The sequence below is a fragment of the Phoxinus phoxinus genome (assembly GCF_949152265.1).
Source record: "Phoxinus phoxinus genome assembly, chromosome: 20".
Taxonomy (NCBI): Eukaryota; Metazoa; Chordata; class Actinopteri; order Cypriniformes; family Leuciscidae; genus Phoxinus; species Phoxinus phoxinus.
The window spans coordinates 17,476,882-17,494,932 of NC_136895.1; the positions used below are offsets into that span (position 1 = coordinate 17,476,882).

An 18,051-nucleotide genomic window follows, 5' to 3' on the forward strand; every position below is an offset into this window, starting at 1 on the left:
AACAATGGAAAAGCAGCGCAGTGGAATGGAAAAAAAAACGGCCCCTTCAAGTTACCGTGAAATCAAAATGGACAATTCTTGTTTTTTATGGAATATTGCCGTATTTATTATAAATTATTTTGTATGCCCTCGTAATCTTTAATCCAAATAACTTCCCCTCCCTCTTGCAGTGACTTCTCTTCTCTGATGACGTGTTGTGAGGGCGGGACAACCTGTCACTCACATGAGATTGACCAATAGCAATCCACAACCATCCAATCAATTCCCAATGGACAAAATCAAGTCCCGCCCTGCATTGTGTCTTGTTCGAGAAGCCGTTCCACTCAGATATAGATCACAATAGTGAAGAAAAGACTGTCGCAACTTCCATTTCGTGTCGACTTTAAAGGGATATTTCTGGTTCAGTACATGTTAATCTGAATCCACAGCATTTGAACCACAAAAGTTCATTTCCACTTGCCCCTCGTAAATGGTAAATGGTAATGGTAACAATGATTTTAACATTTATGGTCCTGCTAAAATACTAACAGTATATGAAGGGGGAAAAAAAACAAGCTGTCCCACAAAAGCCAGTTGTTTTATTTCATAGGAACACATATAAATAAATGTAACAAAATACATTAGGTTGGTAGCTTTTTGCGCAGCACGCACCATAATACTGATATCCTTCAGGACAGCACGCTAATGGTGTCAGGTTGCACTGTAGAGGCATACCAATGCGCTGCCTCATGGAGAAATATCGAATCAATTTACTAAAGAGCATTTAGAGCTGATGATCAATGCGCCTGCAGCGTGTGCACTGAGTTCTAAGAGAGCGTATAAGCCTTTTTTTGACCGTGTGCAATATAGATCTGTGTACTTGTTAGCAGCATGGAGAAGGTTTCGTACTAGAACCGACAGTCTGAATGCGAAAACGACGGAGGCTTTGAATGAAACAAAATGTTCAGAAGAAGAATAAACATTGATGTTCATTGGTCTTTTTTGGCAAACACATTTAGACTGTCCTTCATCACAATAATACTTGAGTTTAACTTGCAGTACGTGAAATATCCTTGTCCTTCATACATAATTGTGCCACAGATATATATATATAATATTCTGTTACGATACAATTCAATAGTACCATTCTGATAGGATACAACGATCCAATGAATGTGACTGAATAATATGGTATTTTTTTTTCGAGGTACCACTGTAAATTAGCCATAACAGAGGCTTTAGGGATGAGTTCGCCCCAAAAAATGAAATGGGATTGGAACAAAATACATGAAAACACCTTCATTTTTGGGTAACTATCCCTATAATATGGACCGTCACACCATCATTGCTTAACAGCCCAAAAAAACTCCAAAGGGCTGTAAAACGTAATGCTGCCGTTTACACAAACTCATCCCTGACTTCATTTCTGACGCTCTTTAGCACAGTGTTCGACTGAAACAAAACGCCATCAGAGTCTGGCTCAGTCTGGTCTTCAGTTAGCGCTGTAGGCGTCTATGTCGTAGCACGCGGATTGAAGCCGTACTGTTTTGAGTCATTAAACGGGTCACCAGGTCCAGACTATGTCCCGCCACCTTCTCGCCGTTCACCTCTAAGATCTCGTCCCCGACCCCGAGCAGCCCCGCGTAGAGTTTCTCCATATTGCTGTCGCCCATTTCTTCAACGTACACCCCTTAAACATAAAGCGAGTTAGTCTTGAACGTTCCGACTGCGTCAGAGGGGCATGGAAACGAGAGCGAGAGGTCACCCACCTGAGTCTGGCCTGCCTTTTCCTCGTGCGATGAGAAAGCCGAAGGGGCCGTTGGGGGGTCTGGAGAGCTCCAGTAAGATGGTGCCGTCAGGGAAGGCCTGAGCCACGCGTCCCACCGGGCGCACCGCACTGGGCCGCCCCACGTCCTCTACACTCAAGGCACGGTGAAGACCCCTAAAACACACACAGATTTATGGACCTAAAACGACCTAAGAAATGCAGAAATATTTAACTGCCAGATTTTATGGTGAGTTTCTTATTATTTAATAATTATATTATTATGCTCATTCAAGCAGTTGGTATATAACAGTGCTAGAACTTTATTTTCTTATGAGTGGTTCTTGATCATTAAAGTTGGATATATTTTTAAATAATTCATTTTAATTACATTTATATGTTTATTTTTAAATATATTTATATCTATAAATGTGTAATTTTATATATTCAAATAATATTTTAAATACATAATTAGTATTTATTTCTGATAATCATATTTATAATATAATATAATTTTCTTGACAGCTTTATCTGACATTGGGATATATACTATAGTAGTATACCATGGAATTCCAAGAAGAATACCATGCATGTTCAACTGTGAAGGCTGAATAAACAAGATACAACCAGAACAGATCTATCCTCACTGGCTCTCAAGCATGATGATGTAAGCTGCAGCTCAGCTCCAGTCACTAAGGCTGGAATTTCCTCTTTGGCTATCTCTCTTTCCCTCAGACACACATTCACACGCTCATAAACACCACACACGCTCACAGGCACTATCGAATCGCAACGCCGCTGACAAACACACTATCTGGCACTGTGAACAACCCAAACACACTTTAAAGGGCAGCGTCTAGTAATACACGCAAGAGGCTGAATATAGCAGCATGTAGACAGGTGATCATTCCCGGGATTCCATGTCTTTCTTTGGCAAACACACACCTCTATTTTTATCCTCCCTCCCTCCCTCTTTTTATTGCTGCTGCTGACCCAGTCAATGGAAAATACTAATCCTGTTGCACAACACGACAGCTGTCTGAACATTACAAGAACACGATGCATGCTCTGCAGAACATGTCATGCTTGAAATTGCCATCGTTCATTACACTACAGGGTTACAAAGAGGTAAATGGGATGATTTAATAATACCAAGCGGTGTACATGTGCATGCAATAATGCCTACAAAATATTACGGGGATGGTATCAGATTATTTTTTGTAAATTATTATGGAATTATTTATTAAAACAATTTTAAATTGTAAAAAAAAAATATATTTAGTATATATTAATATATTATATGTTTAAATATTATAATATTAAATTAATATTATAGTATTCAATTAATATTATAATATATGATATCAAATATATTATAAAATGTATATATTATAAATATGACCAAATAACTTTATATATATATATATATATATATATATATATATATATATATATAATATTTATATTAGTTATAATTATTTAATATAGTAATATTGTTTTAAATAAAATTTTATATATTGCATTTATCACCCTCATATTTTTTTAATAATGCAAGTTATGCAACCCTTAAAAAAACTTTGCAAAATTCATGTCTCGAGAATTACAATATTGGCTAAATATTTTTATATTGAATTTTTATTTTATTTTTATAAACGTCAATACATCAATTACATTTCTTGGAAATTGCATTATTATATAATAATAATATTAGATTATATATTGTATGGTGTAATTTAAAGTGATGCATTATAGTGTGTTTTTAATTAGTATATTGTGTAAATGTTGTACCTGGTTAATACAGGGCTACAGGGCTGTTCTCCGGGAGTGTATGCAGAGGAGCGGTCTGATTTCTTCTTGGGTATTTGGAGATTTTGAGCCGATGAAGATCTCCTCAGCTGGAGAAACGGAGACCCCTAGTGGTGATAAATGATACAGTCAGTGCCACTCACTATATCACTTTAAAAATGCAAATGTTAAAATTCTTCAGTTGTAATTAATATCCATTTATAAGAAACATTTAATTTCATTAAAAAAGTTATAGATGTTTTTTGAGGGACTTCTAAAGGTTGTCATACAATAACAAAAGATGCTAACCAGACGTATAGTCTGCAGTGAGGGGGCTTTCTTTAGCTGGTGGTGGTGTCTGTGTGTGGGGCTAGGGGAGGTGGAGGGTGATGTTGACCGAAGGTTTTGGTTCGAGTTTGAGTTGGGTTTGGGGTGCAGGCTGAGCTGATCCATGCTGCTGGATCGTCCCTTTCCCAGCAACCCCACACTGTTCAGTCCCATGGCAGAGAAGAACCGCCGCAGGGAGAGTTTGGGTCGACCCTCCCGATGCTCTGCATCCATCCCCGCTCTAAAAAGCAAGTCATAACAGTTTATTTATACATATATGTATACTTTGGTTTTGTAATGTCTGTATGTTTATGCCTTTGTGAATCTCAGTCAGTAGGTGGCAGTGTTGTAGTAGACAAACATGGAGTCATAAGTAAGTCTGGACCACGTCTCTCCTGACCTACTTTGAGCATGAATTGCCAAAGCAATCTGTATGATTGTTGCCCCGGAAATTAAATTGTTCAGCGAAAGGATTGAACATTTTAGTTAAGAATCTGGTTTAAAAAAAAGTCCTAACCAAAATGGGATTACAGAAAAGAGATGTAGCCGTAGGTAAGGGCATAGGGATGATACTCATCATTTCCACCTCTTTCTTTCCCTCTTTACTCACTGGGAAAAGTTTGGGCTAGTTGCCCTGTGATGCACTGGTCTGATTGGCCCTCTGACGTGTCCATCAATGAGATGAGTCTGGGTTGATTCAGCACTGCTGAATGTTGCATCAGATCCTAGTTGTCCTGTAGTATGGTGCTGTTCCACATCTGAGTAAGAATAGAAAACGGGGCAGTACATATCAAAGGACAATGGATGAAACATTCTGTGTAAATTGTAAAATATTATGATGATACTGTGTAAACTGAATTGTTATTTCTAACAATATAACATAGTGAAGCATCTCATGTTACTGAAACGTAAGTGTCAGAATGCATTTTCAAGTAGCGTCACACAAGATGGAAAAATGTTGAAGGAGGTGGAAAAAGACTGATCGCACTAGCAACTGGCCCACTGTGGGATTACTCCGCTAGGACAGTATGGATCTGCTGATCTGGACAATCCCCAATGGGACAGGAACGCAGTGAAGAGAAGCGCACACACCCAAAGGTGACACCTCGCTGACTGGAGCAGAGCTCACAGGTCTACCTGGAATTGCCACTTCATTCTAGGAAAAGCTTTGATTAATTTTTGGAGTACATTACGTAAGCGTGCATCTGCAATGCTAAATATTAGCTTTATCCTTATTTGGCGTGAAGCTCAGATATGTAGTCAAATTTATTAGATATATTACAGCTAGTGCAGTGCCCTTAGGAACATTTTCCTGGTTGCATTCGCACCGCCAGTAGGAACTCTGAAGTGACGTAAGCCACGGTTGTTGTTGTGACTTATTTTGACAGGTGTAGCTGGTTTAGACCCTGCTCTGAAGTAGGAGCTATATTAGTTCCTCCAAAAGGAGTTCCTAGAACTAAAATCGTTTCTAAGAACTATGAATAGGTTCCTTCAGTGCGAAAGCCCCTTTGGACTTCTAGGCAATCAGGAGCATGTTTAGACACCCCTGGTGTATGATAAGTTGCTTTGGATAAACCTTCTGCTCATTGACTACTATTACCCCATGTAGTTAAACTAACCTGTTGACCTCTCCTCCCCTTGTATGGGTAAGTTTCGAGCACACAGAACCGGGCTTGTCTTGAGTGAGGGTCCAGGGGTGACCATGACAGATCTGTCCTCCCAGTAACCCAACCCAGAGGGAGCCTGCTCCTGCACAATGCCCCCTGCCTCTGTGGAGTCTAGATGCACCAGGTGATACTCAGGCGAAGACATGAGTGTGACGGTCCGTCGGCCATTAGAGCGGTCTTTGGAGCTGGACTTCAGGGCTGATTTTTTCGGTTGGAGAGGAGGAGGGGTTGGCTGGGGAAGGTGGGAACTTGGCGGTTCTCCTTTTGGAGGCAACGGAGGTGCCACAATACCTTTGCTGGATGTAGGGCTGCATGTGGCTGGTATTTTCTGTCCAAGTAAATCAGTGGCATAGGGGTTGAGTGGCAATGCTACTCCATTAGAGAGACACATTTGAGTCCCGTTGGGTGTGAGTTTGTTGCAGTCCGGAGGTGTTGGAACTCTAAGGCCATTGACATACAAGGGTTCCTGCTTACTCTCGAGTTTTCGGACCTTCTTCTTCAGCTTCTGGAATGTTCCTCTACTGTTTACATTATCCGCAAGACTGCAATGCGTTCCATCGCTGTGGACAATAGCAGGACTCGTCCCAATGTACGTCTCCTTAATCTGTTCGATCCGGACTAGCCGGTTGGGAAGTGTGGGAGCAACCCAACATGGTACCTTCTTCCCTTCTACTTCCCCATTAGGTAAGGACAGAGTATTTGAGTTCAAGCTAGGATCATGGGGTTCATTTAGAAAGGTCCCACAAGAATTGCACTGCCTGTTTGCTGTCTCCGAACCTTTGCCATTTAACAAACTCTTCTTGGCTTTTGTCTTCCAGAATATTGAATCCTTCGAGCCATGTCCTGTCTCCGTCTTTCCATTGATGTAAGATGACAAGGTGGGTTTGGACACCAGCAGGCCCTGTGCTCTTTCTCCAGCCCTGCGTCGCTGGCGTAGCCGCTCCAGGTAGCGCACCTCGGCGTCCTTCTCAGATTCGTCCTCGAAACGTACGCGAGTTGGGGACTGTCCGTGTCTCCGCCGGGTTCCACCCACTGAGTCGCCGCTAGAGGAGTCACTGAGGTTTCCCGAGACCACCGCCACGCCCTCCTTCCCGGCAAGAGGAGCCTGGTGTAAGGGTACACCAACCCAGGAGAGCAGCTCCCTGAACACACATGCACATATATGAAATTAGTTGCATTCCTGTGCACTTAGATACACAAAGAAACGGATGCATGCCAAAGTGGCCTGCAGTCTATCTCTCAGCATGGAGACATGGGCAAATTCCTGAGGAAATTTTCCCTCTGGTTTGGCTCCTCTGTGCACATTCCTGACATGCTTTTTTTACTCCTTTTAGGAAGGTTGTCTTCAGCACACCAGACATTTCGATATCATCAGGTCTTTGATAGAAATAAGAAAACCAAAACTGGTGTCTTTCAATATTCCCTGTTTCCTAAGGAATAGAAATCTACAGGTGTACCAGTATTATTGTGCACTGGGACTTTTTATGCCCGTTAAGCATTGTGCACTGTTCTGAAACCTATGGGACTTTTTACAGCTGTGAGTTTGTCTTAAACATTCAATCTCAAGAGAGGCAGTTAAGTGTTAAGTTTAACCCGAGCAAAACTGACAGCAGTGTAATCAACATCACCGAGCTGTTTTCCCCATAAGGGAGAGGCAGGGAGGGAATTAGGGAGAAGGAAAGTAACAGCTGGCAGACATGACAGGTGTAGCAGAGCAGTATAGCAAAGCAGTTTCATCAAAGCTCCCGTTTAAATAAAAAAAAATAGATTTTTCTGTCAGTCACTAATTATTGTCACTAATACACTATTATTTGTTTAAATCCAAGCCAGAAAAAGGATATACAACTTGTATTTTAATTTTTTGTTTTGTTTTGTTCGCTTGTTTGATTTTGTTTTATATTCAATTCAAAGGCTTTATAAAACTAATATACCTAATTTATGAGAAAAAACAACAACTAATAGCACATTGCTGAAAAATGTATAATTATTATTATTAATAAAAAAAATGTTTTATACATTATTAATAGAATAAACTTATTTAATGTATATTTGTATATATTGTTAATGTTTTTAAAATATATCTTTTTCCTCTTTTCTCAGTGCGTGTCAGTTTTTGTTGTGACGTTTTAAAATTGCCCTAGTCTGTTCCGGATGCTGCCATGCACCGCTTGTCTTCATACCAAACAAGGAGACAGGCGTTTGGGGCGGCTCGCCCATCTGTCTTTGTGTGAAAGTGCTGAGGTAGAGAACAGAGCGCTGGATGGGGAAGTGGGATTTAGAGGCACCAGACGTGTGTAGGCTACACGTTGTATAATTTAGGTTGTCTTATATAACACATGCCCGGCAGAAACAGAGAAGAAGAGTTTGAAGGAGGACGCCAGAACACTTGGTTTAGAAATTTAAATTCAGGCTACCATTAGCTTCCTGCTGTTTCATTGAATTGGGATCTTTGTTATATTATTATATAATACTTGTATATCAGTTTCATACACATACGTAGAAGAAACCCTTATTTTAATGTCTTTATAATGCCATATTAAAAGACCAGACCGAAATAGAGAGCAGCACCTGTTGCTTCTGAAAAGAGATTTGCCAAACACTTCCCCCCTTCCCTTTTATCAGCTGCCCGCCTCCAAACGGAGCAAAAGACAATTCAGTCCATCCCCAAATAATACAGTTTAAGATCTACATCCCCCATACAAATCCTCAAGTGTGAGCAGGCGGAGGTTTCCTTGTTTTGATATGAAGAGAGCCATGTAAACACCCTCCCTTCCCATGATGCCTAAGCCTCTAAACCCCAACCCCCCAGCAGAAACCCCAACAAGCCGAAAACTAGAAAAAAAGAGACCGGAGAAACTTACGGGTTGTCCCTCTGGACGGGTAGGATGGTGTGGTCGGCTTTGAGAGGGTTGGACCGGGCCTTCATACGCGCTCTCTCTAGCAGTCGTTTGGCCTGCTCGTGGCGAGGGCTCAGCGGAAGGTCGTTGCCCAACACAAAGGCCCTGTGGGCCGGCCAGAGAGACACAGAGAGAAAGAAACACGTCAGCTCCTGTGCGGTGTGGGGGGGATTAAGTGGAGCAGGCCGTCATCACTAATTAGGCTGACGGTTGTTGAGTGTGTGTTGGGTTTGTAGTGTACCTGATTATGATGCGCTTGATGGGCTTATGCATATGTTTACATGATCAAAGGCTTGAATATTATTCTAAAATAGAAATATGGCCATACCAAGATATAAAAAGACATAAATCAGGAACTGGTATGCCTCAGGACTTACTACTGATGTAATTCAAAGGAAACTGAACTTAGTCTCATTATTTAATAAAGTAAATCTGTTAAGTGTGTAATGTAAAATACTTAAAAAAAAATAGTAATAAGTTTGTTTTTTATTATCAGCCAAGTTTCTAATTTCCCTGTAACTAATTCACTCATTTCTTTTTTTAAATCCAAGAAGAAATAGATATACTAGCCTATTTCTTTTTTCTTCTTCTTTTTTTAATTCAAACGATTTTTCAAACTAAAAACATAAAGTTAGCAAAAAATAAAAGTGTTTATGAAATGTAAGGGTCATTCTCAGGAACTGGTATACCTCAGGAGTTACTATTGATATAATTAAAAGGAAATTGAACTTAGTCTCATTATTTAAATAGCTTTACATTTGTTTAGTGTGTAATGTATAAAAATATTTGAATGGGTTACATAGAATTTTCATAAATTTTATATTTGGCCTAATTATAAGTTCAAATATCATGCTGCTTATACTGTTAATTTGTCTTCTATAATGTAAATATGTCTGTTATTCTTTTTCAACACTGTTTTGATGTTTTCCCTCTTTAAATATATATATATATATATATATATATATATATATATATATATATATATATATATATATATATATATATAAAAATATATATATATATATAATATAACTGGGAAACATCATATATATATATATATATATATAATATAATATATATATATACAATAATTTTAATTAGCTAGAAGAAAAGGGCTGAGCTATTTCCTTTTTTTTATTCAACTCTAAGGTGGAGTTTGAAGGAGAGGCAGGAAAAGCCAATGATATGATCTCGTTCCTCTTCTTATGAAAAACTTCAGCAGCTGTTTTCTCCTGAGCTCACATTCCCCTTTTTTGTATGTTCAATATTTAGAGATATGCAGATGCTGTTTTTTTGGGGGGGGGGGAGAAATTAAGAAAAACTACTTCGGAGAGTCTCAGGCAACTGAAATAATAAATCTCTAATCAGCAATGTGAGAAGCTAAATATACATGGTGTGTGAGAATAATGTGAGAGCATCAATCTGTGCTGCCCACCTTTGGCTGTGTTCACTACCTTGGAGCGATATCCCAGAATCCCAATCACTGTCATTCAGGACACATATATCTGTAGAAACAGATACAGAGACATTCGGGGTGCAAATTAAAGGGGGTTCGACCTCCATAATTATTTTTGACTTGATATTAAATTATATGACTTGATATCAATTAGTTGAGTTAACTGCTAAAAGCCAGCTGTTTATCTCTCTTGACGTGACAAGGTCATCTTGTTTGTCAACATCTGGTGCTAGAAAGTGAGAAAAAAGTGAAACGCCAGACCGTCTGTTTTTCCCTTTATCACAGTAAGTTGTTTTTAATCAGTGTAATTCTCATTCTTATCCTTCTGTCCTCTCATATCTGGATTATCCAGCTCTCTCGTCTATATGACCTCTGCTTCATTAGAGAGGTCATGTGCACCTGTTGCGTGTAATCCTTAAACGTGCTAAATGAGTCATATAGTGTCATCTCATCAGACATGCGCTAACGGCATTAACACCTGTCTGATAGCCTTGGATTAACTCTGCATTATATCGCACATTACATTACATCAGATAAGGCTGATTACATCTTAGCTTCCGGAAACAACCAAGCCGAGTTTGAAACCCCAGGTTTGTAAAAATGTGCTCTTTGTATTCATGTTGAATTTAAATGGTTTTGAAAATATTTCATAATATTGAGTTTGTTTTATGTCATGTGGTGTCACCATCCAGTAACAATTAATAACATACACATCTTAAAAAAGTTTTGATGTGAAAGTATTTTTTTTAAATATCATGACTTATTGCTTTTTATTTAATTAGGGCTACACTGAAACGAAAAATGTGGTCGATACCGATAACCGAAAATTTGTTATATTTGAAAGGCGATAACCGATATATTAGCCGATAAATCAAAATTTTATGTCATTTTTGAGAGCCTGGTTACATGTTGGTTGGACCTCATGACTGATTTGCCGATTATTAAGCAACGACAGTCAATCAGTGTTGTTATTTTTTAATAATTAATTTCATTAAATTTCATTATTATTCATTTTGCTTCATTATGATTTCAGGACAGTAGTTATCAACCTGACAATTTCTATTTTAAAATATATAGGGTATTTTAATTTAAGAACCCATCATAGAAGAGGTTTGTTAAAGTCATGTCTGCGTGTCTGAATTGTATTTTTAACATATTTTTGAATAAATTAATACATCCAGATGAAAAAAATGCACCCTGTCACTGAGAAATGTCTCCTTACCTCTACCGCCAATGTGCGAACGGTCCTCCAGCCTCTGTCCTGGCTCATGGTCTTTGTTCTGGGTTTTCTGCAGCATCTGTTTGAGAAGGCCACGGTTCATCTCGACCCTCTCGGCCAGGGACAGCGTGCTTCCACTGCTGGACATGCTCTCCAAGCTGTCGGTCCGCCAGAGTCCACTTTGTCCCCCCTCGCCATGATTGTACCTGCGTAGGTGACTCTCTAAGCTGTCAGACCTTTGGAGTTCCCTTGGAAACTTGTGGCCCATTTTGGAGCCAACGGCCCATGGTCCTCCATTTGGTCCGTCTTTCCCAACAGGAACATCCCCGTTTGGAACCGGCAACTCCGGTCTAATGGACCTCCAGAAATACTTTGGTGGCATCCAAGGTTGATCGGATTCGGAAGCGTCCTCCTGTGTACCGCAAACATCGTTCGAGAGTTTCTCCAGGCTTGCTCCTTCTCCAAGGCCACGGGGAACCGCCAGCAAGGCTTCGGAAGAGATGGGATCATAGTCGGGTTCTACCTGAGGCTCAGGGTCTCCTGTGAGGAACATCAGGGGTTTGCGAGGTTCCCCTTCTTCATCGCTGCTGCTGGAGCCCCAGGCATCGGTGAGGGCATATCCCAGCATGAAGGTCCCAGGAATCACCCTCTTGTCCTGGTTCCTACTTCCAGGTTCTTTCCAGGCAACTCTGCTGCGCTCAGAGAGAGCCTTGACCTTGGACTGCAGCGCAGATACGGCAGAGCCTTGAGTTTGCTGATTTGAAGGCGAGGACGGGGAGCTGGGCTCTGGGCTGGTGTCAGAAGGACACCCGTCCTCTGGCTCTCTGAGGTGGATGTCAGTGTTTTGAGAGGCGGAAAACAGGGATTCAGCATCCTCAGAGGTCACTGCTTCCTCCATGGTGAATCAGAGAGTCAGTGGAACATGATGGTGGCTGAGGGGATGGAAAGAAACAAGAACAAGAGAGAATCATTGACTAATAACTACGTGAATTATTTATATTTGTACGCACACGCACAGGAGAACTTCTCACAGACCGTTTCTGCCTATTTCACAAAGGTTGTTCTTAATCTCGTTCTAATGTTAATGAATCTGCAGTGTTTCAATGAGAGACTGCATGTGGTTAGTAATTTTCATAAAACACGGACAAACCATCTCCATATAAAGGCTTTCCGCATAACCTTTCCTTGTCAGCCTTTTGAAAGTTTAGAAAGTTTATGGTGAATCATAATTTGTTCGTAAAAACGTTTGTACGCACAAACTTGTGCATACGAAATGGTTAGTGAATTAAACCCAATGTTTACATACTTAAATTAATCTTTTGTTTATGAAATAAACAATCTTTTTTCAAACAATGTTTACTTGAGAAGTAACACTAAAACTATTAAGACTTAGCCTAAACAAAGTAAAACAAGTCAGTGTTGCTTCTCAACAGATCTTTTCTCTATGATTTTGACATATTTTAAAATAAAACAAGATAAATATAATCACAAAAAATATAAGATTTTTAGTGCAAAGGATTCAGTTTAAGCATGTGCATTTTTTGAGTTTTTGACATTTTGCATAAATCGAGGGAAATAATTGTTCAAACAGGCCATTATTAACCAGTATCACTTACTGCAAGATGTACTGTATTTGGCATTTTAAACTGTCTTTTTAAATCCATTAGTAACCACAGAGGGTTTAATTGTCCTCAGACCAGTGGAAAGAACATTCTTCATTCAACAGATTTTTTTTTGATAAATCATTTTCTGTTGACAAAAAGAGTTTCACATCTTTCATTCTTTCCAAACGGCTTTGGCCGAGGCTTGACCACATTATCTGAAAAATCTAAAATGTCACAAACAACTGCCAGTATGTAATTGTGGCATTAAAACTGGATTTTCTCAAGGCTGAGGGAAAGTAATAATGAATTAGTGTGTCACATAAGTTTCAATTGCTCTTCTAACTACTAACGCCACTGATGTAGAACAAATAGTTTCGCCAGTAACCGATACAAACACGCTAACCTGTTCTGAGAATAATGTAGGGCATGTTGACTATAGCCTATAGGCTTAACAGCACTATCCTGCTTTTAAACCTCCAATTGACATTTAACAAAACACAATGTTGTCGAACTAAAATCTGAACACTCCTAACTAAGGTGTTCAGGTGTTAGAAACATGCACTTGACATCTGATAGCCATTATTTAGGACCAGAATGGAAAAGCAAGTTTCCTCTGAGGTAAGTTTACAAACGAGTGAGTTTTCTGGGAGGTTAATTTGATTTAATTAGTCCTCTCTTAATTAGGACTCGCTCCCGTTGCTCCAGGTACTGGGCGTTTGGATACATAAGACTTTATTCTGTCTGAACACACACACACACACGATAAGAAAGAAAATTCTAAAGAATTCACTTATTAGCTTTTTAAAACACTAACAAACCCGTTCATATGTCACCCTTCACAAATATGATTAAAGTGTTCAAGTTGCTATAGTTACAACAAAAATCTAGTTGTGGTAACATATTTGACTGATGATAAGTTTGTAATTTTCAAAAAGTAAAGAGAAAGGCAAGGTTTTTTTTTTTTAACAACCAATGAGGGACAAACATATAGTATCAATGTACAGGATAAAAAAAAAGTATAACTTACCAGTCATGATCTTTTTTTAAATAAATAAATTATTATATGTATAATTACTATGCTTACAAAGAGCAATTTATAGCCAATTAAATATATTAGAGTAAAAAACAAAATGGAATCTACAAATATAAAATTTATTATTAAATAAATTTAAATATTTATTTAAATTAGTCAATACATCAATAAAATAATATTATGCCCACAAAGAGCAATTTCCTATCAATTAAATACCTCTGAATCAAGCATAAATTTAAAAATTAGGCCAAATAGAATATAGAAATATTCCATCATTTTGTTCCAAGATAGATAGATAGATAGATAGATAGATAGATAGATAGATAGATAGATAGATAGATAGATAGATAGATAGATAGATAGATAGATAGATAGATAGATAGATAGATAGATAGATAGACTTTTTAGGAGTTTGATCATTTAAGTGACTTTTCCAGGCCTGGAAATCTTGGATGTTTCCGTGTGCTGTTTTTCATTCCAGTGGGGAAAAAGGTTGGAGATGAGAAAACTACAGGAAATGAGACAATTTCAAAGGAGTGAGTAATAAAATTCATGCACGGTGCTTTCTTGAAGTCTCACTTAAACTTTGTGCTGAGGTCAATTTCCAAAGTTCTGCGTCTGCAGTGTAAAATCACCTCGCTGCTGGTGCTGAACCTCAAACACACGGAGGGTCACTGTGTCGGACCAGGAATGAAAACAATCATCTCGCGCGGGACTACTTCTCTCATCTGACATTTATTTAACACTGGGGCTCAAAGAAAACAAAATAAGCATCCGAATTCAATGACTCACACACAGGTGGCTATAAAAGCTTGACAAACATCTTTTAAAGATCACGAGAGCTGTAGCTAAATCTGACTAATCACGTCATCGCACTCGTTGAGAAGAAAACAAATAAATAACTTCTTCAAACATCTTACCTCCTTCGTCCATCTGCAGTCTATCTTCCACAGCAGCCATATGCGCCTTTAAACCCCACTTTTACGATTTTAAAAATCATATTCGGTTACCGGGAGTCAGCAAAAATTCAAGCGGCCAGTCAAATTCCATCTTGCTCTAACGTTAGTTTCTGCTTTGCTTTCACTTTTGAGCGTCCCAAATCTTCTCTCTCTCTCTCTCTCTCTCTCTCTCTCTCTCTCTCTCTCTCTCTCTCTCTCTCTCTCTCTCTCTCTCTCTCTCTCTCTCCAGCTGTTTTGGGCAAGCTCATGTGTGCTAGGCACACTCCCACTTCAAATTTGGCCTACTAAACAAGTACTGGCTATCATTTACTCACTCCTCTCGCGTTGCAGAAGAAAGACCAACTGTAAAACTGGACTAACATGTTACATGATGTGGAAAGATTGCTACGTTGCTATGGAGACCGTCGTGGCCACCTTTGAGAGAAACTGACCTGTAAAACGTTCCTATTGGTTGAGGTACTCGCGTAGCTCCACCCCCAGACAGGAGGGGCGTAATCTTACCCTTGAATTTGGGTGGAAAGGAGATGGAAGAATTCTTAAACGCCGAGAGGAAGTTCTCGAGTCTCCAGGCACATGTTCCAGCTGCCAAGGAATTTCCTTTGTTGATTGTGAGCGCGCACCCGCTGATTTGTGCCCGTCTTTATGTTTAATAACCTCCGTGACCTTCACGTTAAGAGATCTTCTGGCATCTGGTTTATTTTTTTTATTTTTTTTAACACGTATACCCATTAGAAGTCACTCGGACTTCATACGTGATTATTTTTCTTCCAGTAAGCACATAAATCCCTGATCTGAGGCCAGTTCTGAAGCAAAGCCAGATGTAATAGAGAGCACTGGGCTGGGTCTTGAACTTCATGCACTGTTGAGTCCAAGGACGCATAAACTGCAGGACAAAAAAAAAGAAGAAAAAATAATAGACCTTCTTATTTGTGCATTCCTCTGACACAGACCCAGCCCTGCCTGATGCGAGAAGTAACCCAGTAATTTTAGCTTGGACAAAATACACTTGCAATCACTGTTGCTGTAAGCTAAAGTCATTATCTGCATTTTTCAACATCCTATCACATTCACACGCACCTTGTAATTACATGCAAGTCAGACAGAGAGGGGTGTGAGGGGGGTGGGGGATTTGTGGGATGCTGAAGGGAGACCTCTGAAGGTTTTCCTGGGCCAACTGATGACGTACGAACACAAGGACTTACGTCTTATCTCTTGCAAGACATTTATTTATTTATTAAATGCTTACAATTCTAATAATTTTATTATAATTAATTATTATATTATAAATATTATAATAAAATGTATGATAATTATATAGTAAATAATATAAAACAGTTTTATTATATATATACTAATTAATATCGTTATGTGTATGCATGTACTATGTATATATATATATATATATATATAGAGAGAGAGAGAGAGAGAGAGAGAGAGAAAACTAGGCTATTTTTTATATTATTTACAATATAAATAATTATACATTTTAATGGTTTAATTTATTATTTATTTTAAATAAATAGTAACCATATATATATATATATATATATATATATATATATTAGTACTGTAAAATCGATTTATCGTGATTAATCACATCTAACATAAACGTTTGTGTAAATGTGTATATATTTAAATTTATGCCATTTTTTAATCTACCGTATGCCACTTTAAATGTTAAATAATAATTAATTATATAATATTACATAATAGTAATAATATAGTACATAATATAAATTCGTTTTATATTGATAGAATTAAGAATTAAATAATATTTTATTATATTTATAAATGAATACAATTTTAAATATTACATTAAAATCAATACACAATATAATGTAATGATATAAATCATGTATATGTATATGTATAAGCCTATAAAATATTCTATTTGAATTATTATATAATATTAATCACTATATAATATTTTGCACAAAAAAAAAGTTTATTTAACTTTTGATTTGATGACAGTGACACAACTTTATTAGAAACTTTATTTGAAATTTTGAATATCTAGAGAATACTGGGTTAGCTATTAGGGTTTTATTTGCATTTGTTTGCGGTTTAAATCAGAAACATCACATGAAACGTAACAATAAAGCATTTAAAGACAGTTCACTTAACAGCACAAGCACTAATGTCAAGTTCTGTGACACTTACCTGTCAGTCACTGGCATGCGCATAGCTAACCATCACAGTATTTCCAAAAGACCCCATACATTCGCTATACTTCCTCCAAAGCAACACAATCTTCTCTAGATGAAGTTTCTAGTGTTTTAAGTTCACAAGTTCCCCACACATTAGTCCCATGGAGGCATACAATTGGTCCGGTCGGTTAATCTGCCCAAAGATTAAGACAAAACAAAATCCGCAACAGCCAACCATTGGCGAGACATTGTTGCGTAAATCACTTCAATCTGGCCTCCACGAGCCTCCCCAGTATGAGTCAATGAGGATCAGATGAGATTATTTCATCCAGCACTGGAATGAGCTCAGCTGTGCCAACCAATAATAATACAACTGCAGATCCGCACAGCCACAGGTCACAGCAATGTGAGGACAGCAGCGCCAGGCCAGCAGTCTCAGACCGGTGTTGGGGGTGGAGTTTATAGCATCATTAAAGTGTTAGTTCACCCAAAAAGAAAAATTACCCCATGATTTACTCACCCTGAAGCCTAAGTGTCTTTTTTCAGACGAATGCAATCGGAGTTATATAAAAAAATGTCCTGGCTCTTCCCAACTTTATAATGGCAGTGAATGCCCATTTCTGTTTTGAAGTGCATAAATGTGCATCCATCCATGATAAAAGTGCTCCACACGGCTCTGGGGTGTTAATAAATGCTTTCTGAAGCGAAGCGATGCATTCGTGTAAGAAAAATATCCATATTCAAAACTTTATCGACTAAAATAACTAACTTCCGGCAGGCGGCCTACGCAAGTCGACTTACGCCAAAAGAATAACACTCGACGATGTATGATGTAGGAGTATAGCGTACGCTTTGACGCCTCTCGAGGTTCAAACAAACGGCTGGGCAACAAACTCAAGCTCCTCCAACAATTCTCTTTAAAAGTTGTCGTTTTAGACTTCTAATTCGTGACTGGTGTTTTGTTTTGCTCTATCCTCTGTGCTTCCATGTTGGTCATTACGTTGTGCGTCAGGTCAAGGGTTAGTCTTTTCCTGTAAATCGATGCGTACGGCCGTCTGTCGGAAGTTAGTAATTTTAGTCGATACAGTTTTAAATATGGATATTTTTCTTACACGAACGCATCGTTTCGCTTCAGAAAGCCTTTATTAACCCCCCCCCCCAGAGCAGTGTGGAGCACTTTTATCATGGATAGATGCGCTTTGATGCACTTCAA

General features: G+C 38.6%; 1 protein-coding gene across 3 annotated transcripts; it reads right to left on the reverse strand.

Moving 5' to 3' along the window:
- Positions 1-179: 179 nt before the first annotated feature.
- Positions 180-17,110, reverse strand: kiaa1614 (KIAA1614 ortholog). 3 transcript variants are annotated; one of them, XM_079593876.1, is made up of 11 exons: positions 16,852-16,983; positions 15,123-15,574; positions 11,099-12,027; positions 9,856-9,925; positions 8,385-8,525; positions 5,476-6,665; positions 4,467-4,614; positions 3,839-4,097; positions 3,533-3,657; positions 1,749-1,921; positions 180-1,669 (listed from the first exon to the last, which is right to left on the reverse strand). In XM_079593876.1, exons 3-11 carry the CDS (start codon positions 11,991-11,993, stop codon positions 1,476-1,478), a joined length of 3,195 nt encoding a protein of 1,064 aa, XP_079450002.1. In that variant the 5' UTR covers positions 11,994-12,027; positions 15,123-15,574; positions 16,852-16,983; the 3' UTR covers positions 180-1,475. The 3 variants fall into 3 exon arrangements, with proteins under 3 accessions (XP_079450002.1, XP_079450001.1, XP_079450003.1); XM_079593875.1 differs by lacking the exon at positions 15,123-15,574 and having other exon boundaries at positions 16,852-17,110; XM_079593877.1 differs by lacking the exons at positions 15,123-15,574; positions 16,852-16,983 and adding an exon at positions 14,653-14,899.
- Positions 17,111-18,051: the final 941 nt, after the last annotated feature.

What these genes read in the sequence shown, in the direction of transcription:
- kiaa1614 (XM_079593875.1), bottom strand. Translation starts at nt 11,993, where the DNA reads ATGGAGGAAGCAGTGACCTCTGAGGATGCTGAATCCCTGTTTTCCGCC. An exon ending in CACTGCAGACTATACGTCTG is followed by an intron (nt 3,658 to 3,838) that starts GTTAGCATCTTT and finishes TATCACCACTAG; the next exon opens with GGGTCTCCGTTTCTCCAGCT. An exon ending in AAAAGGCAGGCCAGACTCAG is followed by an intron (nt 1,670 to 1,748) that starts GTGGGTGACCTC and finishes TTTATGTTTAAG; the next exon opens with GGGTGTACGTTGAAGAAATG.